The 22,904-nt window shown below is 45.2% G+C and overlaps 1 protein-coding gene across 1 annotated transcript in view; it reads left to right on the forward strand.

The window, feature by feature from the left end:
• LOC117061831 (transmembrane protein 132B-like) overlaps nucleotides 1-22,904 on the forward strand; it is a 349,705-nt gene that overhangs the window by 146,388 nt on the left and 180,413 nt on the right. Inside the window, 1 exon segment of the mRNA XM_033174812.1 lies at nucleotides 2,942-3,088. Within this exon segment, the coding sequence (XP_033030703.1) occupies nucleotides 2,942-3,088 (147 nt within the window).

Here is a 22,904-nt window from a genome sequence, read left to right on the forward strand (position 1 = left end):
GAAGAAGAAGAAGAAGAAGAAGAAGAAGAAGAAGAAGAGTTTGGATTTGATATCCCGCTTTTCACTACCCGAAGGAGTCTCAAAGCAGCTAACATTCTCCTTTCCCTTCCTCCCCCACAACAAACACTCTGTGAGGTGAGTGGGGCTGAGAGACTTCAAAGAAGTGTGACTAGCCCAAGGTCACCCAGCAGCTGCATGTGGAGTAGTGGAGACGCGAACCCGGTTCCCCAGATTACGAGTCTACCGCTCTTAACCACTACACCACACTGGCTCTCAACCACTACACCACACTGGAATCAAACCCCTATTCCAAATTGGTATATGGTGATTTAAGCCTCCGTATGATAGACAGTAAAGCACTCAGGTCTTATTTATTTATATAATTTAATAGTAAGTTTACAACCCTTATCATACTATACAAAACATTAAAAAATTCTTTGCTTGATTCCTTAGTCTTGATGCCTTTCCATATGAAGTAACTTCTTCCTAACATCAGCAGATGCAGCTCAGGATGCTGTGAAGTACCAAGCGGATGCGAGCAGAACTGGGACAAATACCACAGTCCACCTTAAGTGGCCACCCATCTTGATTCTGCTCTCAGGCACCCTGCCAGCCTATATCTACTTTAGGGAGGGATGAGCAGAAGAGTGCTAACCCCCCAAATGAATTGGAGTCCACCCACCCCCTCGGACCAGGGCAGGACCAGCATAGCAAACAACATTAGAAACATCTTCATTTTAAAGCAGGGAATTCCAAAGCTCTCATGGGTATCAGTGTGCCCGCCAGTACCGCCTATGGCGCCTGTGAAAGTAAATACCCCATCAAAAATCCACAATGCACGAGGGACTGTTAGCTTTTCCTGCTTAGTTCCTATCTGCATTTGCTTGGCCTCTACTACATACCTCCCGCGGTAGCCATTTTGTGCTGTGCCACACCCCTACAGCAGCCATTTTGTGACTGGTGCCCTCAGTATTTTCTCAGAATTCCAGGTGTGCCCACTGGCTTCAAAACATGGGTGACCCCCCTCATTTAGAAAGAAGGTAGAGAGGCCCACTGGGTCTGTTTCTGCTTAAGAGCATGGGAGTTGATCACTCCCTGTGATCCAAGGGATAAAAATATGATGCCAATGTAGGAATGCTCTTTCAAATGTTGAAATCATCCCACCATTTGAGGTATTTTCCACATTTGCCTGAAACATACAAGGGGATCTGTTTCATTCTGGGGACAACCAATCTTCTGCTCAGTCAGCCCTAAGGGCAACTGTTTATATGTAAGTGCTTTTGGGGCCAGCAGCCACTACAGTCACATGGAGGCTTCTCCCTCTCTCTGTCATATGAAGCCTCATTAAGAGGCAAATCTATGAACCAGGGTGTCTATCTATTCTCCTTCAAAGTGGTTGCATCTGTAGTTCCTTGTGGATTGCACAGCTTGCTCCATTTTAATTCTGATTAAATATTTAAACAACCTGCTCCTTGACTCAATGAGCGGTTTGTCTTCGTTGGCAGTTTGCCCAACCAGGGAACCAGGGACAGCCACCAAGGGTCTGATTTGCATCTCGCTGAATGCTAGTCTAAGCTTCCATGGAGCCAGTGGAGTAAGAAGGAGGGCAAGGTGTCGATCGAGGCTGCAGGATAAGGACTGGGGGAAAGGGAGCTCTCTATGAGAAATGAATGAAAGCTTCCTCGATTAGGCTAAATCCAACCAGAGAGGAGATCAGCATTGTGAGAGGCTCCTTCCAGAAGGAAACAAATATTCATTCCCTTTTAGATGTGGTTATTTCAGTTTTGGGGGTCATAAATTAACACACACATGTTCTTAACTGGTCCCAGTTAAGGGCATAATAAGTTCAGACCAAGACTTTCCTGTAAGCCACAGGCTATTGGATGCCTTCAGCACCCACCTTCCTGAATGCGCATAGTGAGCAGGGTGCATTTTCCAGTTATTAATTAATTAATTACATTTATCTCCCAATTTTCCTCCAAGGAGCTCAAGGTGGCATACCTAGTCTTCCTTTCCTCTCCATATTATGCTCACAACAGCCCTGTGAGGTAGGTCAGACTGAGAGACACAATGTGTGTGCATTCTCACAATACTTAGGTTCCCGCGTTGTGAAGCTGCGGGCCAGTTGGTGTTCCCGGGGGCATAAATTAAGAATGTATGTATGGAAAAGTTTCAAGGACATATGAGATAAGAAAGGAGCAGAAGCCAGTTTCCCAGGATTGTGGGGTTTTGGAATTTGAAAGGGTGGGCGTGGGTTGAAAAATGAATGTTTTTTTATGGAAATTCTCTTTATGTTACGGTACAGACATATGGTTGGGTAATGGATAATGGTTAACGAATCAGAAATATAATTGTAGGGAGTATAGGAGGAAAGGGGGGGGGGAGAATTAAAATGAAACTAATTTTAAAGTGGGTTGTTGTAATGAAATTTGGAAGTAGGCAATGGAGGTTCAGGAATATAGTGAATGCAGAGGATAGGTTATAATGATAAATAAGATGCGTAAGATGAATAACTATTTAGTAAAAGAATTAATAAAGAAAAATGTGAGAAGGAGGAAAAGCAATATGGGGATTAATTGGCCATAACTGTGAATTAGGGTTAATTTGGAAATCAACCGGGGGGGGGGGAATCGGGGAAGTCGAAAAGGCAAAGATGATATGTGCAAAGTTAGTGGTTAAATTGGGAAAGAATTGTGGATCACCCCAGTGAGAGGGGGGTTTGTTTTGTACGCTCCCCTTGGTGAGAGAAAGGGGAGTTTGGAAAATTTAATCATGTATTGTAAATTGAATTTAATTGGAAAAACCTTTAATAAATATTATTTTTTTAAAAAAATTAAGAATGTATGCTCCTAGACCCTCCGTTGGGGCCTTCTGTGAGATTTCTCCTACCCGCAAAAGGCATCATGTAGAACTAACGCTGTGTCTGTCGTTTTCTTGGTAGAATTAAGGCTGCTCCAGGTGTGAAGATAATAGACATCCGAGTCAGTGATCCGGACCAGTGGGGAGTTCAACAAGACGTAGACAATGGGAGGACACAGACCACTGCCACCATTGTATGTGAGCGCATCAATCCGAATGCAGAGAGCAGGTAAGGAACCCAAGCTGTGCTGCATGCAGCTGCAGCTGCCATTTCTAGTTAAAAGACAGCGGGGGAAAGTTCAGATACTTTTATTGATATTTGCCCTTGAATAGGAATCAATTTCTTTTTGTATTTCCAACATGAGCACAGCTTTCGAGTGTTGGAAAAATGTTCCAGGACTGGGGGCAAAAAAGAGTCTTGTGGTGATATCTTAAAGGCTAACAAATGTCTTATGGTATAGATCATGGGTTGGCAAACTAAGGCCCGGGGGCCAGATCCAGCCCAATCGCCTTCTCAATCTGGCCCGTGGACGGTCTGGGAATCAGCGTGTTTTTACATGAGTAGAATGTGTGCTTTTATTTAAAATGCATCTCTGGGTTATTTGTGGGGCCTGCCTGGTGTTTTTACATGAGTAGAATGTGTGCTTTTATTTAAAATGCACCTCTGGGTTATTTGTGGGGCCTGCCTGGTGTTTTTACATGAGTAGAATGTGTGCTTTTATTTAAAATGCAGGTTATTTGTGGGGCATAGGAATTCGTTCATTTCCCCCCTCCAAAATATAGTCCGCCCCCCCCCCCCAGGTCTGAGGGACAGTGGACCAGCTCTCTGCTGAAAAAGTTTGCTGACCCCTGGCATAGATGTTCATGGGCAGGGTATAAATAATAAATTATTAAATTATTACTAGTGCATGGGTAGTTTGTCCCAGTCATAGAAACACAGCAGCGTGGCTTGGATTCCCTTTTCTTGCCCATGGAGCTGTCCAGCAAGGCAAGGAGCTGACCAAGACAAGACTGCTGAAATATGCAGAGAAGCTGTTCTGCCGAGGAGTTGGGCACAAGGAGACGTTGCACCAGCAACAAGATAAGGATGTAATTGCTGGCCTGGCTGCTTGTCAGAAATTCAGCCGGCAGTAAATCACACCATTCAAGTTGGCGTTAACTCTTTAATAGCATCCCCTGGGTAGGGATAGATGACTCCTTCAGTCTTGCTTTCCCTCATTTCCCCCACTTTAAGCTGAGTTCTCTACATTTCCACATCGGTTTGCATTATTTTTCTAATATATTAAAAAGTCCTCATGAAAATTCACCTACAAATTTATACTAATATACACGTCTTTGTACAGTGGTACCCCGGGTTACGTCCTTAATTCGTTCCAGGTTACAGTACGTAACCCGAAAAGGACGTAACCCGAATAATTCGTCCGAAAAATTGCTTCTGCACATGCACAGACCACACTTCTGCGCATGTGTGAATCGCACACGCTTCAGGTTGCGCTTCTGGGTTAGCGGAGTTCGTAACCCAGAAAGTACACAACCCGAAGCATACGTAACCCGAGGTGCGACTGTATGCATTTTGCGTTTTTGCATCGCCCCTGACATAATCCGTGGTTGTATGTTTCACGAGATAAGCATCATTACACACACTCTCATCTTGGTATCTGCATTTTTCTCCACATTCTTTGGCTGGAGAACTGCATTGCAAAATCCAGAGAAGCAATTGTTTCGAATGATGGCTGTGTTTTTCGATTCACATACTGTTTTTGAAAGATGCGCCTTTAAATGGGAAGAGAATCAAATTTCTGCCCCCATCCCCACCTGTTGGACAAAGGGTCATTTTGAATCCTGATTCTGTCTTCTGTGGCATTGGACTGAATATCTTCCCCAATCCTCCCTCCCTCCCTGATGTTGGAGGGCTGCAACTTTGGGGATGATGGGAGTTGGCATCCAACACCACCTGGAAGGCAAAAGTTAGCTTGCCTGAAGTACAGAGTTTGACTGGAAACCTATATAAGGCACCATTTCTGATCCCACTCAAATCATTCTTCTGCCCTGTCATTTGCCAACCACAGCTGTAGGATGGAATAATGTTTAAAAAACAGCAGCCCCATGGAAAGCAAGCCTTATGAGGAACGGTTGAGGCTAAACGAAGAAGACTGAGCCGCGATAGGAGAGCCATCTTCAAATATCTGAAGGGCTGTCACATGGAAGATGCGGAAAGCCTGTGCAAAAAGAGTTGTTAATTGTCCCTGAGCTGGACAGTCAGAATGGTTACTCAACATTAAGCGACAGGTTTAGATTTCCCCATTACTGTGGTTGTGACTTGCATGGTAGAAAAATCACATTAAAAGAGAAATATTGAGGTTAAAGGAAGAACGAAATGTAATTTTCATCTGGAGGAGGGAAAAAAAGTATTTTAATTGAAGCAGGGCTGTGTAAAAAAAGAGAGGTTAGCCTTAAACTTGGTGAAAATGTTGGAAGTTTGGGCTAATCCGTGAAATTATACCTGTCACAGTAACTTAGTTTTTATTAACACCATTTTCTGCTCCATGTCGAACTTCTAAATTATACAAAAGCAATGAATCTCGAGTTAATTAATACCCTGACCCTTTCCTTTGTGAGATTAGTTTTAATATTTTTTTTAGATTAATTAAAGTATGCAAATAGAAAACTCCAGAAGATCCATTCCAGATTTGCAAATATTGTTGCTCTACAAGTAAATATTTAACTTTGATCTTCCTTTTCATTTGGTGTTTCACCTTACCTTGCTGTTAGTTTAGTACTGCGATGGGAAACCACAAGTCTGGGGCCCATATGTATCCTTCCTTCCAGGCTTCTCTGTCTGACCTTTGGGAATCTCCCCAGCCACCTCCCTCTCCCCAAGACACAACTCTCACCATTGAACTTGGATAATGTCTGTTACTGCCCAGACGGGTGACAGAGGGTTGCCTGGAAGGGAATGTGGCTGGAAAAAGGTTGGCTTATAAAATTTAGTTACCCCATAACAAAATGAAAGGTATTCTCCCATCTCCTCAAAGCCTTCATAGTTGGTCAGTATAGTCTGTTAACCTGCTATTCCTCTTTGCAATGTAAGAACCTGCTTTTAAGTTCTTGACCCCATAGCTTTCTAAAATCACTGTTGAAAAAACCAGGTACCAGCATCCTACTTCTGGTAAGCCTCTGAGCATGTCAGGATAACTAATTGGCTTGGAAGAAGAGGCAGTGTGTCAGAGATGGATTGCCTCCTGCCCCCCAATCTTCATGGAAGGGAAAATAAAAGCATTTCTGATGTTTGATCCGCCCTTAATCCAAAGAGCTGGGGGCGGGGAGAGTGTGTGTAAGAGAGAAGCCGATAGTTGTAAGCAGGCTGTGACCATTCCTTTTGAGAGTTTAGGGCAGGCCCTGGTCTGCACAAACACATTGTTTTATAATTTATTGTTATATTATAATCTTATTTATTTACCAAAATGGAGTCATTTTGGACTCACAGCTGTCCATGGAAGTGCAGGTTAGTTCTGTGTCCAAGGCAGCTGTCTTTGAGCTCCAACAGGTGCGACGGCTAACACTTTACCTGTCTGCGCACTGTCTCGCCAGAGTGGTGTATGTTCTGGTTGTCTCCCGCTTGGACATAGGTGCTTTATGTGGGGCTGCTTTTGAAGGTGACTTGGGAACCACAACTAATCCAGAACGTGGCAGCTGGACTGGTGATTGGGAGCGGCTGCCGGGACCATCTACATTGACTCCCAGTGTGTTTTCCGAGCACAATTCAAGGTGTTACTGCTGACCTTTAAAGCCCTAAACGGCCTGAGCCCTGTATACCTGAAGGAGCATCTCCACCCCAATCATTCAGCCTGGACACTGAGGTCCAGCACTGAGGGTCTTCTGGTGGTTCCCTCACTACACAGAGTAAAGTTACAGGGAACAAGGCAGAGGGCCTTCTTGGTAGTGGCACCTGCCCTGTGGAATGCCCTCCCACCAGGTATCAAAGAGATAAACAACTTGTCAGGCATCAAAGCATTGCTCGGGAAGAGAGGGGGGAGAGCACAGGTGAAAAGGCAGAGAGAGAAGCTTGGGATTCAGCCAGTCAGGGGGAGGAGAGTAAATATCGAGAGCAATTACCGATAATAAGTACAGATACTTCCAGCCCCAGTCCTCCTGTGCAGACGTCTCCGGAAGAGGAAGAAAGCCCTCACACTGTCAGTAGCAGACAGGGGGAGGAACAAAGGGGGAGACGTAAGCGCAGATGTCATTTTAGGGCAACTAGAGGCTTTCTTTGCTGGAAAAGGCGCAAAGACTCTAGTCCGGAAATCTGTTAGATAGGGAGTAGTCATGTTTTATCACTCTGTAATTATCAATGTCTAATAAACAGCTTTTAAGCTCAACGCTTGAGCCTGCCGTTACTCACAGCAACATCAAAGGCAAGAGCTGCCGATGACACAACTATACAACTTTTAGAAGACATCTGAAGGCAGCCCTGTATGTTTGATATTTTAATGTTTGATATTGTTTTTATTATGTCTTAAATATTTTGTTAAGAGCCACCCAGAGTGACTGGGGCACCCCTAACCCCAAAACTCTAACTAACCCGAAACCCTAACCCCCTAACACCAACCCTTACCTCCTAACCCCTAACTCTTAAGCCTAACCCCAACCCTCAGGTTACAGCTGAGAGGGGCATGGAACTATATCTGAGGGCGAGTCATGCCAAAGAGGGTGGTGGCTACAAGTCTCTCTGCCCACTCCCTCTCTCTTTCTGCACCACCTAGGGATTTCAGAGAATTTCACCAGGAATGAAAATGAGAGCAATTTGCACGTCTGCCTGAGGTCAGAAATGATGGTCATGTGTGTGAATATTGCAAATCGATGTTTTCTTAGTCTGTGAACATTCATAAACAATTGCATTGTTTTCCCACGTTGTTTTAGGTGTTTCCTCTGGTATGCCCTGACGTTAATGTCGTAATTGAGGACATATTTAATTCTATTAGTTCTGGCCGCAGCACGTGGCAAGATGGATAATGTCAGTTTTAGTGCGAGCTGAACTGCAGTGGAACAGAAACACTGCTGGCTGCAATGTGCATAGAATGGGACAGAAATGGCTGCCTCCTTACGTAGTGCCAGGCTGAATCAAATGCAGCAGGAAGACAGGAAGCTGCTTTGTACTGAGTCAGATCCCTGGTCCAACTGACTGCAAACATGCTTTCCAGTATTTCAGACAGGGGACACCCCCAACCTTACCTGGAGATGTTGGGGATTGAACCTGGAACCTTCTGTGTGCAAAGCAGATATTCTGCCACTGAGCTACAGCTCTTCCCCTAATCAAAGAATGGCTACTGTGGCTCTGAATGTGCTCTTTGTTTCTTAGTTTTGACCTTGCAATGGGGATTTCAGAGCCCTAAATCGTCCCTGTTTGCAAACCACAACACACCCTTATCAAGGAAGCCTTGAAAGTGTATGCATATTTGAAAGGAAAAGCACACTCTGCCGACCAACATTATCAAAGACTGGGATACCAGCATATGTACTATGTGTCTGACTACTAAAGAGGTGAATTCATAAACGCATTCTGAACAATACAAAAAGCCAGGAAAAGGCTTTAATCTATGAATTGCAACAACCTTGGACAAAATGGATTTCTAATAGAATATAATGTAAACCGCCTGAGACATTGTGATAAGGAATTTAGTTTAAAAAAAAAAAATTGGGGGGAGAGAAATATGTGACACGCTTTGCATGAAAGGTCTTAATTTAAAATATCTTAATGAGCACTCAATTTGCGTGAGCAAATTGGAGAACTTGAGATGAAAACCCGGTGATAAGGGATAATACTGTGGATGAGAGGAGGGGAAGCATTAGAAAAGTAAGCATATTTGAATGGGGTTTGAAAAAGATAGCAAGAGCGGAGAAGAGACAGAGGCTGGATTTATTAACTCACTCCCATTGGGCACTGTTGTTCGCCTGACTTTGGGGTACAGTATATTGTGACTTTTATGGCCAGCAAGAGCCGAAGAAAATATCTGTGGTTACGGTCATAAGGAGGGGAGAAAGGTGCTTAGGAGGTTAAGGGTACTCAACAGTCAACTTGGAGATCTGGATGAGAGCGCTTGATTCCCTGTCTTCATGCACACAGTTCCACCAAAGCAAAACTTATTACAGCATACTTGTCTGTTGCAAAGCTAAACGTGTCTGGCCAAAGCACTACTGGAAACACACATTATTTTGCTGCTGTTTTTGACATCCATCTGTCTCGGGTGACAATGGAGAAGAGTGCACCTTTGGGAGTGAATTCAAACTGTTGGAAGGTTGCAGTGCCTGCTGTGGTTGTAGAGACCGACATGGGAGAGACATGTTTTGTTGCAGCCGGGGCAGATGAAGGCATCTGGTTGTGCTGCTGCAGATGCGACATGGCGTTTCTTCTCTCTGTGCTCCTCCAAGTGGTCATTCCTCCTCTGGTCACTGCTATGATGCACAACCTGACTGCCTATCTTTAGGCACTGCAAGAGGTCCCGACACAGTGGGGTCAAGGCTGCAGGCATCATTGTAATGCAGAGTTGGTCTGCCAATGGATGTGGTGCCTGAAGCCAGCTCACCGTCAAGTATGTCCTTGGGGATCCTGCCATCTTTCATTCTGTGGGCGTGACCAAGTCAGCATAGACATCGCTGGGACAGGAGTGCAAACAGGCTGGGAATGTGGACTTGGGAAAAGACATCCTTTTTGAAATTTTGCGATTCTATGAGCTACCTCCCTTCTGCACTGTGGCTCCTGACAGTTGCCCCCCTAAGGCAGATCCCACTCTGAATTATTCAGGACTGGGATCCCAAGGATTTGGTGCAAAACAAATTTAAATAAGTGCAGATGAACAGGTGAGACTCTAGATAAAGTGGCAACTGGGACTGGAATGTGTAGTTAGCTGGAATCCTGCTTTGATTAATAGCGTCACAGGGAGCCATTGCAAATTCTGCTGTTGTTTCCTCCTCATTTCTTTGTCCCTGTTTTGTTTCTGAGACCATCTGAAAGCAAGTACCTGTGGGTGGCACAGCCTCTGTTGCCCAGCAACTTAAAGTACATAAAAGATTGCTATAGTAGCAGAATGGAAACCTTTTGTTCCTGGGGGCCACTTAAGGAGAGCAAGAGAGAGAAGGCAATTTTCAGGATAAAAATGCAAGAGAAATATCGGGGCCTGTTCTCGAAAACACAGTGCTGAGTGCAAGGAGGTTATATCAGAGTCCTCTTTGTTGAATTTTGAAAATCAAATCAAATAGTTAAGTCACTTCGATCCCCTGTGGTTTAGACTTCATGTGTTCTTAGAAAGGGAGTCTGGCCAGCGTAGAGAGGAACGGTGGGTGCCTCAGGGAGGCATGATGCTGGAATCGTAAGAATGTTATCAAAAGAATCATTTGAGGGCTCATCCAACCCAGTATTCTGTTTCCAACAGAGGACAGCCAGGCGTCCTGGAAACTCACAAGCAAGTCATGGAGGTCATGGCCTTCTCCTCTTGCTTCCCCTCAGCACCTGCTTATTGGATGTATACTGTCCCTATGTGTGGAGGCACCATGTGGCTATTATGGCTAGCAGGCACTGGTACACCTGCCCTCCATCTCCAGCAGTGGCCCATCAGCCCCGGAAAGCAAGGGCAGAGATAATGAGATGTGGAACCCCTGGACATCTGGAGAGTTGCAGATTCCCTACTCCTGGTCTAATCCTAGTTAGTGGCTGCCACTCCCAGCTCTTGTGCTTTTTGAGCAAAAAACCATTTAAGCCTATGACATGAATATACCTGTTTATGTGTCTATACCAGCAGCAACAGCCCATCACACAAGCGTGGGACAGCAGTTAACCACCCTTGTTGCTGTTAAAATCAACTCAACAGCCCCAGGAGTTTGACTCTGCCATTGTCTCCTGAGACAGATGGATGCCAACAGCTATGGCCGGAGTGGGGAACTTCTGGCCCATGTGGCCAGTTTCCTCATACTATCCTCAACTGTCCCATGCCTGATGCCACATGGCAAGTAAGGACAGCTCCAGAGGAACCATTGGTGCTTTGCAAGCCCTTACTATCAGTTGATGGTTGGTGCCCGCAAAGCACTTTTGCCTGCATGTCAAATTTGGCCCGCAGGCAAAGGAAACAGTTCAGCTATGGTCATGGTGTCAGGTGATTGACAGGTGGGCAACCCCTCCCACCCATCAAAGTTGCCCTGTAGGGGTGGGATGAGGATATTCCCCACCAGCTGGATCCAGTTGCCCACCCTCACACTACTGCCATCACAGCCTCATCAAGCCCCTCCCAGGAACCTTCAGATGATTTAACACCTCCCTGAAATTATCACGCTTTCAGCTTCTTCAGACTGCCCCCCTCCTCTCAGTTTCAAGCTGAAAGTTTTTGTAAGGATTGACTGAATTTATGGGTTCAGTTTTATACATCTGACGTTAAAAGTGTCTCATCTATGAAAACAACACGTCTGCGTTTCTAGCAATGCGGCTGGAAGGAAGAGAGGAGATTTGAATCATAGAAGTTCCCTCTTCGGTGAAGGATTTACGTGGGGAAGTTTTGTGGCCTCCCTCCTGCCTGAAGACGTCAGACGTAGGCTCTCTTGACTCATAAAAAGCCTCTGGTATTTTGAAGGGGAAATAAATTGCTCTGCCTGGCAGCTCTGGGCAAGCCCACGTCTCCCAGGTGCTTGTTTGAATCTGTGTGTCTGCTGCATGCAGGTTGCTGAGCTCTTTTTCAGGCTGAGAGGGAGCAGGTTGCTTGAGTTCAGGCTGGCATTCATTCCATGTAATTCTCTCCATGAAAGCAGGAAAACTTCCTTCATTATTAATTTAAAAATGTAATAATGTTTTCGGGGGGTTGTGTTGAAGGTTCGTGGAAATAGGCAGCCTTAAATTACTTGCAGTGTGTGTAGGAGAGAGAGCAAGAGACATCATGAGCTGTGTGGTGTAATGGTTAGAGCCCAGTTACAGGCATCACATTATTAAGAAGGTTTCCAGTGCTGTGGAATGCCCAAACCACTGAAATAATATGAGAGACCCCCATCAGTATTGGCATCCTGCTAGCTCTTGAAGATACATGTGAACTTCCTGATCTAATCAGTTTAATTGCTCTTTTAACTGCTTCAATGGTTATGCTTTTAAACAAGCTTATTTTATTGTATATTTTGATTGTGGATGTTTTTAATCATTTGATGGAATTGTGTGTTTTAATTATGTGTGGCTTTTTTTAATTGATTTTGTAGCCATAAACCGCTTTGAAAGCATTTTGGCATGTAAGCAAATAAAAAGACATTGAGAAGCGGGAACCTGTCTAGAGGAGGGCGAAAAAAGGTTGTGAAAGAACCTGGGGACCCAATTCTTTCAGGTCAGGTTAAAGGAGTTGGATTACGTTTCTTAACTAATTAGCAAGATGTATAGACTGCTTAATCAGCAAAAACCTGTCATTTACATAAAACATCAGAATATACATAAGAGAAAGTACTGATAAAATCTAACTTTGAAAAAACCCCAACACGAGTAGACATGAAGTTTATCAAAACATAGAGAAAATCTGCAGTTTTAAAGGCAAATCTACGCAGTCAATTGTATGTCTGAGTTGGCTTGCCTAAGCAAAACTTTTTAATAGGCACAAAAAACAGCACCACGAAGGCATCTATCCATTATCAATGCACAGGGAGTTTCAGAGGTGCTGCCACACTAAAGGACCAATTCCTTGCATGTGTGGAACAAATTATGTGGCACTTGTAAAAGTGCCAGTGCCATGGATCAAAGCAGGCAACACTGACATGTCAGTGGTCGTTCAACACGTGGTGTGTCCGTTGGGTTGTGGACTTCCTTTCATTGAAGGTTTTTAAAGTGGGGTTGGATGGTCATTTGCAAGGGATTCTTTAGCTGAGATTCCTATACTGCAGGGGGTTAGACAAGATGACCCTTGGGGTCCCTTCCAACTCTATGGTTCATTGATTCTGTGACATGGAGCTTTCCCCTGACAACTCTCTTAACCCATCTTCAGCATCTAAATCAGCACCTCCCAAACCACAAGGCTCCTCTCCCAGATTGATCTCCAAACTCTCATCCTATTTCTCTCCTGCAAAGAAGTCTCCACAGGGCTCATGACACCTGCAAATTATTTGTCTGTGTTTAGAAAGGGCTGCACTGTTGAAACATAAGGCATTTTAAGGGCCGAACTAACAAGGGAGAGTGATAGAGATGCACCTCACCTGAGGCTGGCCCTGAAGGGGTCTATGGTTTGAGGATGGGGTGTCAGAAGGAGCCCCGCTTTTGCCTGTGAAATGTTGAAGGCTGAGAAATAGAGTTTTGGAGCTGAAGGGTGAAGAGATCTCAACAGCCTTGAGAATCGTATTCATTCTGGGTTAGGAACAATGAAATTATATGGCTGTCTCCTGCTGGGAATCTAATAGACAGGTAACCACAGGAAGCTTCTACTGACCAGCAAGCTCATAGACTTTCCCCTTTCTATGCTCCTATTTCAGCAGACTGACTGCCTATTCAATAAAATCTCCAGTGGAGACAGGTCATTGTGATTATGGAGTGGTGGTGCCTAAATAATTACAATGCAGCTCGACTTCCATAAGACCAACCTCCTCCCTGTGCAAACACACACTCCAAGTTGAGTCAGTCAGTACCATTCCGCCCCCTCCCCCATGGAGGTTTATAACATTTTTGTTTAGCTTTGCTCTTGCACAGCTGTTTTATTACAATGAGAAGTAGCTCTTGGAAGAAGTAATAAAGCCTTTGTGACTGGAAACGGAGGACTTGCCGCTCTCCAGCAATGCAGTACAGAGCTTTCACAAAGCAAACACACACAGAGACACACTGGGGTTCCCTGGTGCACCAAAACTCAAATGCACACCCAGATAATGTGTACAAGTGGACAAATAAAGACATACAGTCAGGTGTCATTAGTAAAACGTGGAGGACTGCAGGATATTCCACTGGAAAGAGGGACTAGTCACATGGTCAGGAAGTGTATTCACAACTGGCACAAGGCCCTGTTCTCTTACTATTTGTCACTGATGGGATCACAGAATTGTAGAGTTGGAAGGGACCCCCAAGGGTCATCTAGCCTAATGCCTTTCAATGCAGGAATCTCAGCTAAAGGATCCATGACCGATGGCCATCCTACCTCTGTTTAAATACCGCCAAGGAAGGATTGTCCACAAGCTCCCGAGGAAGACCATTCCACTGTCCAACAGCTCTTAACTGTTAGAAAGTTCTTCCTGATGTTTAGTCAGAATCTCCTTTCTTGTAACTTGAAGCCGTTTCTTCGAGTCTTACCCTCCAGAGCAGGAGAAAACAAGTTTGCTCCATCTTCCATTTGACAGCCCTTGAGATATCTGAAGATGGCTATCATGGGTTCATGGCTATCATGCTATCAGCCCTGAGTGCTCACTGGAAGGACAGACCCTGAAGCTGAGGCTCCAATACTTTGGCCACCTCATGAGAAGAGAAGACTCCCTGGAAAAGACCCTGATGTTGGGAAAAATGGAGGGCACAAGGAGAAGGGGACGACAGAGGACAAGAAGGTTGGACAGTATTCTCAAAGCTACCAACATGAGTCTGACCAAACTACGGGAGGAAGTGGAAGACAGGAGTGCCTGGTGTGCTCTGGTCCATGGGGTCACGAAGAGTCAGACATGACTAAACGACTAAACAACAACAACAACAATCGTGGGTTCAGGCTAGTGAGGTGGGAGAAATTTGGTTTGATTTGCATTTTGATGCGAGCTTACATAATTCACACTTCCTGAAACAAGACGCAAACTGGGTTGTAGCTGTTGTTGTTCAGTCGTTCAGTCGTGTCCGACTCTTCGTGACCCCATGGACCAGAGCACGCCAGGCACGCCTATCCTTCACTGCCTCTCGCAATTTGGCCAAACTCATGTTAGTAGCTTCGAGAACACTGTCCAACCATCTCATCCTCTGTCGTCCCCTTCTCCTTGTGCCCTCCATCTTTCCCAACATCAGGGTCTTTTCTAGGGAGTCTTCTCTTCTCATGAGGTGGCCAAAGTACTGGAGCCTCAACTTCAGGATCTGTCCTTCTAGTGAGCACTCAGGGCTGATTTCTTTGAGAATGGATAGGTTTGATCTTCTTGCAGTCCATGGGACTCTCAAGAGTCTCCTCCAGCACCATAATTCAAAAGCATCAATTCTTCGGCGATCAGCCTTCTTGATGGTCCAGCTCTCACTTCCGTACATTACTACTGGGAAAACCATAGCTTTAACTATACGGACCTTTGTCGGCAAGGTGATGTCTCTGCTTTTTAAGATGCTGTCTAGGTTTGTCATTGCTTTTCTCCCAAGAAGCAGGCGTCTTCTAATTTAGTGACTGCTGTCACCATCTGCAGTGGTCATGGAACCCAAGAAAGTGAAATCTCTCACTGCCTCCATTTCTTCCCCTTCTATTTGCCAGGAGGTGATGGGGCCAGTGGCCATGATCTTAGTTTTTTTGATGTTGAGCTTCAGACCATATTTTGCACTCTCCTCTTTCAACCTCATTAAAAGGTTCTTCAATTCCTCCTCACTTTCTGCCATCAAGGTAGTATCATCAGCATATCTGAGGTTGTTGATATTTTTTCCGGCAATCTTAATTCCGGTTTGGGATTCATCCAGTCCAGCCTTTCGCATGATGAATTCTGCATATAAGTTAAATAAGCAGGGAGACAATATACAGCCTTGTTAATCTGCATTCCTCTGAATTTTGTGATGCAGCCTCCACCCAAAGAAGTGCGGAAAATTACATATTTTAGGAGAATGTTTGCATGCAGATGCATATATTAGTGAAAATAACACTCAAGGGTGCATTACATTAGACAAAGCACCATACAAAGATGTTTCTATTGGGAGAAATGTGCGTTAAAAATCTTTGGGAGGACATTTTTTAAAAATAAATTTGAAAACTGATGCAGAAACTTAAGATTGGAAAACTAAGGATGTGAGAGAAACTAAACCTGATAGATTTATCTGCCCTTAGCCATGGTAAGGAATGTTCTGAATCTGGTAGATTGCTGTCAAAATGTGGTTTGTTGACAATAATACTGGAATGAAGTTTGACTCCTTAAAAGAGTCTGCAGGTAGACAAGGAGAGAGTTAAATGTCTCTGTGAAGTCCTGGGTGGGCAGAGATGGCAATCTGCGCACTGTTTCAATCTGTTGTGATTTGACAGGTGCACTGTCGGTTTTGCTGGAGGACACCGTTTAATTTCAGGGTAGGATAGTCTGTAAAATTAAGGTTGTAAGAGCGTGTTGGTTGGTTGCAGGGGCAGAAGAAGATGAGAGGAATCCCTCCAGCTCATTTGGGTAAAGGGTGCTGAGTGCTAGGAGACCCCTGCCATGGCAACAATTCCCAGAGTTCTCTGGGAAGAGGGATAGACTGCTAAACCACCTTGGGAACTGTAGCTCTGGGAGTAGAGTAGGGGTCTCCTAAAAACTCTCGGCACCCTTAAGAAACTTCAGAACCCAGGATTCTTTGGGGGGGGGGACCGTGACTGTGGCATGATAATGCTTTAAATGTGAGGTACAGATGTGGCCTTGCTCCAGGTCGGAGGGGTTCAAGTGAAGCAGATTAACGTGGACTGTGGTTGCATGGGAAACTGTTTGGACAAAACCTTCTCCCTGTTTTTAGGGTTTCTGAGCCACCCCTACTATTCTTCTTAAGAAAAGTCCTTCCTACAATCAGGTGGAAATTTGCGGCTGAGTACTGGGCATGATGGGTATCCATTATACCAAGCCCCCCCTCCTCTCCTTTTGAAAATAACAATAAAAAACGTATCCATTGGGAACAGCCCCCAGTTGCATTCCACCAGGCTCAAATTTGGCTGCAAACAGGGGCTTTCTTTTTCTTTTTGCTGTTTTGTTTTGGAAGTGTGGGGCCTAATTATTTGCTAAAAAAGATTTGCGTTTACCATTTGACTTTTTAATTAGCTGCATGCAACATGGGGTTGGAAGGGCGAAGGTTTGAGAGGAGGGGCTGCTGGGAGATTCATATGCAAATAGCAGCGCTGGTGTGACAGCGGCAAGGCTTCTTAATTTCAGGGTAGGGTAGTTTGTGTAATTAAATATGTATGTGTGCATATATGCATGTGTGTTTGTGTGTGAGTATTATACACACTCGCATTCACACACACACACACACACAAACTCAGCAGGGAAGATGGGGGTGGGAAATAATTTGAAACATTCCACTGGAACATAAATGTGTCACTAACTACACATCTCCGCAGGGAACTCAACAGCTCTTTTATATCTTGGATTAAAGAGAAATGCTTTTTCTGAGTTGTGGCTTTACCGGACCTGCAGAATGCGAGCGGGGATTGTTTTTCATGTGTAATAGGCACATGGAGCTGACTCACAGCACTGGTCCATCTCTACAGAGCTTGGCATAGTGGTATGAGCAGCCTTCCCAACCAGGCTGTAACTCCCATCTGCACCTGGGAGTTGTAGCCCAAAACCTCTGGAGGGCACCAGGTTGGGAAAATCTGGGTTTGAGCAAGGGTAGCCAATATGGTGCTTTCCATGAGTTGCTCAACTACAGTTCCTATCACCCTTGACTTTTGGCTCTGCTGGCTAGGGATGATGGGAGTTGGTCATCCATTAACCTCTGGAGGGCGTTGTGTTGGCTGCTCTTAGGTCAGAGTGCCTGGCAAGGAGCAGGAAGTCTCAGGTTCAAATCTCCTCTCTGCCAAGAAGCTCACAAGTTAACTTGCTTTCTCAGCCTAACATACCTCACAGGATTGTTCTGAGGGTAAGGTGGAGGGAGAGCCTTGTGCACCAGATATGAGCAAACTTCAAACGGGGAGCCTACTTTTGATCCAGGAACAATGCTCGGGTGCAAATTAGTGGCTTGGCATGAAGGACTAAGAGTTAAGGAATGAGATGTTGCTGAGCACATGCTCAGCCCAGGGGATGGTGATCAGCAGTGGCGTCGCAAGGGGGTGGGGGCGGTGCGCCCCGGATGCCATGTCGGGGAGGGTGACAAGAAGGCACCCCGTGGGGTGCTTGCCCCGTCGCCCTTGGCTGTGGTGGCGCAAGCAGCCACCGCGCCACCACAGCTGCATGTGGAGGATCCTTCGTTCACGGTTGCAGCCATGAGCAGAGGATCCTGCCACCGTCTGTACAGCGCTCGAGCGGTGCGGGCGGCAAACCACTATGTACAATGCATGTGAGGGGTTGCACGCATGTGCTGTACGTAGTGATGCTGTTTATAGCGGTTTGCCGCCGGCGCTGCTGGGTGGTGGTGGGATCCCTCCGCCACGCTACAGCTGTAACCGGCGGATCCATCTGCCGCCGCTGTTGCCTTAAGCAGAGGATCCTGCCACCGCCCGTACGGCGCTCAAGTGGCGCCAGCGGCAAACCGCTATGTACGGCGCATGTGCAGCATTGCTACGTGTGGCGCATGCATCGTACGTAGCGGCGCCACGCATGCACAGCCGGCGGTTTGTCCCGCCCCGGGTGTCGGTTAGCCTTCGTTCGCCCCTGGTGATCAGTACCAGATTCAAGCCTTCCACACAACAACCCACTCCTGATTTCCCCGCAAGCTTTCTTTTTTCAGCAACATAATTTTGGAGAAGGGAAAACATCTTTCAGCTGTTGCTGGAGTTCAAAGCCAATGCTACGGGGTGGCCTAAGGGGACCAACTACCAGGTCGGTTGTGTTGGGCTGCAAATATCCTGCCCCTGGTACCAGCTTGCCTCAATTCACCCTGCAAGATTCGTGGTGGGACAGGGAGTCGATCCTGCAGGATCTCCGTAGTCTTGGTCTGATGCACTAACCATGGATGCATGTGTGGTTAACCTTTCTTCTGCCAGTTGCTACATTCCCTTAGGGGTAATCACGGTGTGTGGAAAGCCAGCATTGGGTGAGGCCAGAACCAAAAGTGAGTGGAGCCTCGTTTCTTCTCTCTCTCTCTTTCTGACACCTTCTTCTCTCTTTCCCTCTTCCTCTTCATTGGCATTCCCCTGCTGGGAGAAGAGAGAGGTTGCCCTTGGCAGAAGTCTGCACCGATCACTTGCGATGAGATTTTGCATCAGTGTCACTGAAAGAGGAGTCACTTCCGAAAGACACACACACACACACACACACACACAGACACACACACACAAATGCAAATGCCCCACTCTGTTAGCTGCTGCCGTGATAGGGCTGCACACTTCAGTTGGGTTTAATTGATATCTTGCAAATGAGTAATCTATTCCGAGTAATAAGTGAGTGCTGAAATTACTGCAGAAGGAGTTCTTAATAACAGGTGTTCTGACTCAAGAAATGAGACAAAATGAAAATGAGGGGGGTTTAGTATTTCCTCCCTTGGCATAAATGTTGCAATTGTGATCATGCGATGGATGTGGCAGGTACTTGGGTGAGTGGTTTGGGAGAAGGATCACCTTGAAATGTTCCTGGCACACAAATCCTTCTTGAATCTGGACGCAATTCTTCTGAAGTGGGATTAGGCTTGCCAACCACCCCCGTTCCCTCTGGGACTCTGGCAGAGAGTAGGATGGCCGCTGACTCCAAGAATGGTGAACAGCTTTCTGTTCAAGGGCCACATTCCCCTATGAGCGAAAATCCCCAGATCCTTTTCACATGTACTGCTGTCAAGCCAGGTGCCCCCCATACAGTACAGTGTTACCTCGGGTTACAGACGCTTCAGGTTACATACTCCACTAACCCAGAAATAATGCTTCAGGTTAAGAACAGAATTTGTGCTCTGGCGGCGCAGGGGCAGCAGGAGGTCCCATTAGCTAAAGTGGTGCTTCAGGTTAACAATGGTTTCAGGTTAAGAACGGACCTCCAGATGTCCAGAACAAATTAAGTTCTTAACCTGAGGTACCACGTATTTGTGCATCTGGTCATTCCTCTCCAAGTGTAGAATCTTATATTTGTTCCTATTGAAATTCATTTTGTTCGTTTTGGCCCTGTTTTCCGATCTCACTTATTACAAGATAACATGAACGGAAAAGGCAGGCTCCTGCCCCGAGCAGCTTACAATCTAAATTATGTCCCTTTCTTCTATGTTTATTAATTCTGGTATTGAAAATGGAGTGAGAGTTTCTCAATTACTATGAGATTAAAAGCGGGGGAGTCAGAGTTCTATGGCAGCTCTGGTGTTTTGTTTATTGATTTATAATTTTGTAATCCAGCCAGTTGGAAGCAGTTGACTCCCGTTTTGACTTCCATTATGGATATGTTGATATGCTTACTTAACAATCAATGCATTAATGTATAAAAGCTAACAGCCAGTTTATTAGGCCTTTAGCCAGAATTAAAACCCACTTGATTGTTGCAAGATGGTGCCATCAAGATTGGCAGGCATTTAAAAGCTGTTGCTTTGATTTATTTGGGTTCCCTTGATGCCAAATATTTTTCTAAAACAGCTCAGCATTAACTCTGCCTAAATTAATGTTGGCCTTTTGGCATTGCCCTGACAATACCCCTTATGTCTTAGTTTTAAAGGTTTGATTTGAAAGTGATCGCGAAAGTGCTCATTAACTGCAAAAATAAATAAATAAAAGAAATGGATAATCAGAATTAGCTGTTGATGGGTAAAATGAGGCTTTGTTCCTGTCAACAAAAGCAACTTCATTTGCAGTGCAATCCCATTTTGCTATTGGCTGCAATCCTATGGAGGCTTACTTGGGAGTAAGCCCCATTGCACCCAATTAAAATGATTTCTGCTCTACATATTTGAAGCAGCATCTTACCTCTTTAAACAGACGTGGCTTTCCCCAAAGAATCCTGGGAACTGTAGTTTGTTAAGGGTGCTGAGATTTGTTTGGAGGACCCCCCCCTCCCCAATTCCATACCCCTCAACTTTCCCTGTCCTGTTTTTTGGGGGGGTTGCACTCTCACACAATTTAAACCTACAGCAGCAGCAACATATTTATAAAATAAAATTGAATCCAATATGGATACCAATTTGAATTTTATGTGTGTGTGTGTGTGTGTGTGTGTGTTTGTGTGTGTAGCACAAAGGGTCTACCTTTGAAGGTGACTCGGAAACTGAAATTAATCCAGAATGCGGCAGCTAGACTGGTGACTGGGAGCGGCCGCCGGGACCATATAACACTGGTCCTGAGACATCTGCATTGGCTCCCAGTGCGTTTCTGGGCACAATTCAAAGTGTTGGTGCTGACCTTTAAAGCCCTAAATGGCCTCGGCCCAGTATACCTGAACTAGCGTCTCTACCCCCATTGTTCAGCCTGGACACTGAGATCCAGCTCCGAGGGCCTTCTGGTGGTTCCCTCACTGCGAGAAGTGAGGTTACAGGGAACCAGACAGAGGGCCTTCTCGGTAGTGGCGCCCGTCCTGTGGAACACCCTCCCATCAGATGTCAAGGAAATAAGCAGCTATCCTATTTTTAAAAGACTCCTGAAAGCAACCCTGTTTAGGGAAGTTTTTAATATTTAATGCTGTATTGTTTTTAACACTCGATTGGGAGCCGCCCAGTGTGGCTGGGGAAACCCAGCCAGATGGGCAGGGTATAAAAATACGTTGTTGTTGTTGTTGTTGTTGTTGTTGTTGTTGTTGTTGTTGTTGTTGTTGTTATAGATATGGTTCCTTTCCTGTTATGTTTCAAAGGTCTGTTGAAAGAAAGGGGTCAAGTCTGAAGGTGTTGCCTACATGAAAGTAATGTGAAGGGCAGTGTGATCTAAACAGGGATGGGGTTTCGGTGGTGGGATGCCACCACTGAGAAGGCCCTTCTTCGTGTAGTACCCGCCCTGGCCATATTCACTGGGAACATCCGGTGGGTTGGGTGCACGCAACATGGGCTGGTTGGTACTGGTGGGGAAGACACTCCTTCAAGGTGCTCTGCATTGTGTGGGGAGCCTCCAGGAGTTCAGGAGTCCCCCTCATGAAGAGCGACAGAGATGGTGCACTCTTCCCTGCAATCCCTCTCTTTAAAAAATAATTAAAAACCTGTTGCTGTCAAGAGTAGGTAAAAGTTTTTGAGCAGGAGATAATAGTTGTAAAACATTGGAGGTTTTCTAAGGTCTGCATATTAGCTGATTGTTTGTCTGTCACCCTTAAGCTTTGACTATTAAGAGAGCATGGAGACACTGGCCATTTATATGCTGCATTTTTAAAAGAATCACAGTTATTCATTTGGCACCAAGGGAGTCCAAATTCTGGGCCAAGAGGAGCTGAATTTTGCAACCTGCATAAATTATGCAAATCGAGCAGTTTTGCACAATTCCCTTGAACTGCACAATTTCTTTCTCGGTTCTGTTTTGCTGCTCAGCCCGATGATATAGAATTTGGTTTGCTGTCCTAGTTAGAATTTTCACCGTATTATTTCCTGCACATGGACTTCAATCCCACTTAAGTCAGGTTAAAAACAAACAAGCGTCTGCAAGTATCTTCCACGGCATAAACTTTCCTTCATCCTCTGAAAGCATTGTGTGCTTGTGGTGTTTTGATATGTTGAATGATTTTTATATATTTACAGGCTGAATTTTATATATTTTTATGGCTTTGTAACAAAAAAATTATATTTTTTGTATACTGTATATATCTTTTTGATTGATTAAGTGGTATATTCAGAATTGATACATGGGAAGCCCGTTCCCTCTAATAGCAAATTCAGGCAGTGAGTGCCAATGGCAATGAAATCAAAACTTGGCCTCTGAGAAAGAAGAGGGCTGTGTCAGTGGGCTTGGGAGATTCCTGGGGTTTGCAGAGATGCAATTGCTTAAAAGTGTAAGGCAGTCATTATCTTGTTGAGCTGTGTGTGTGATGAAGGGGGACCATATGGGGGTGAAGGTATCTTCTTCTGTTTGTCCCCGTGCTAGTTTTAGGTTGCTGGTTAATTTTTCTAGTAAGGCTGTTTCCCATACTACTTGGTACCATTGGTCCATATTGACTCCTGACAGGTCTTTCCAGTGTCCGGTTATGATGTTTCTGGCTGCTGAGATTAGATGGATTATGAGTTCCTTGTGTTGTAAGTGGACAGCATACAAATCAATATGGCTAACCTGATCCAAAACACCCACCCACCCCACTCACACAGGAAACCAAAGATCACCACAGCCAACCACAAAGGAACA

This window comes from Lacerta agilis, chromosome 17, assembly GCF_009819535.1.
Source record: "Lacerta agilis isolate rLacAgi1 chromosome 17, rLacAgi1.pri, whole genome shotgun sequence".
NCBI lineage: Eukaryota > Metazoa > Chordata > Lepidosauria > Squamata > Lacertidae > Lacerta > Lacerta agilis.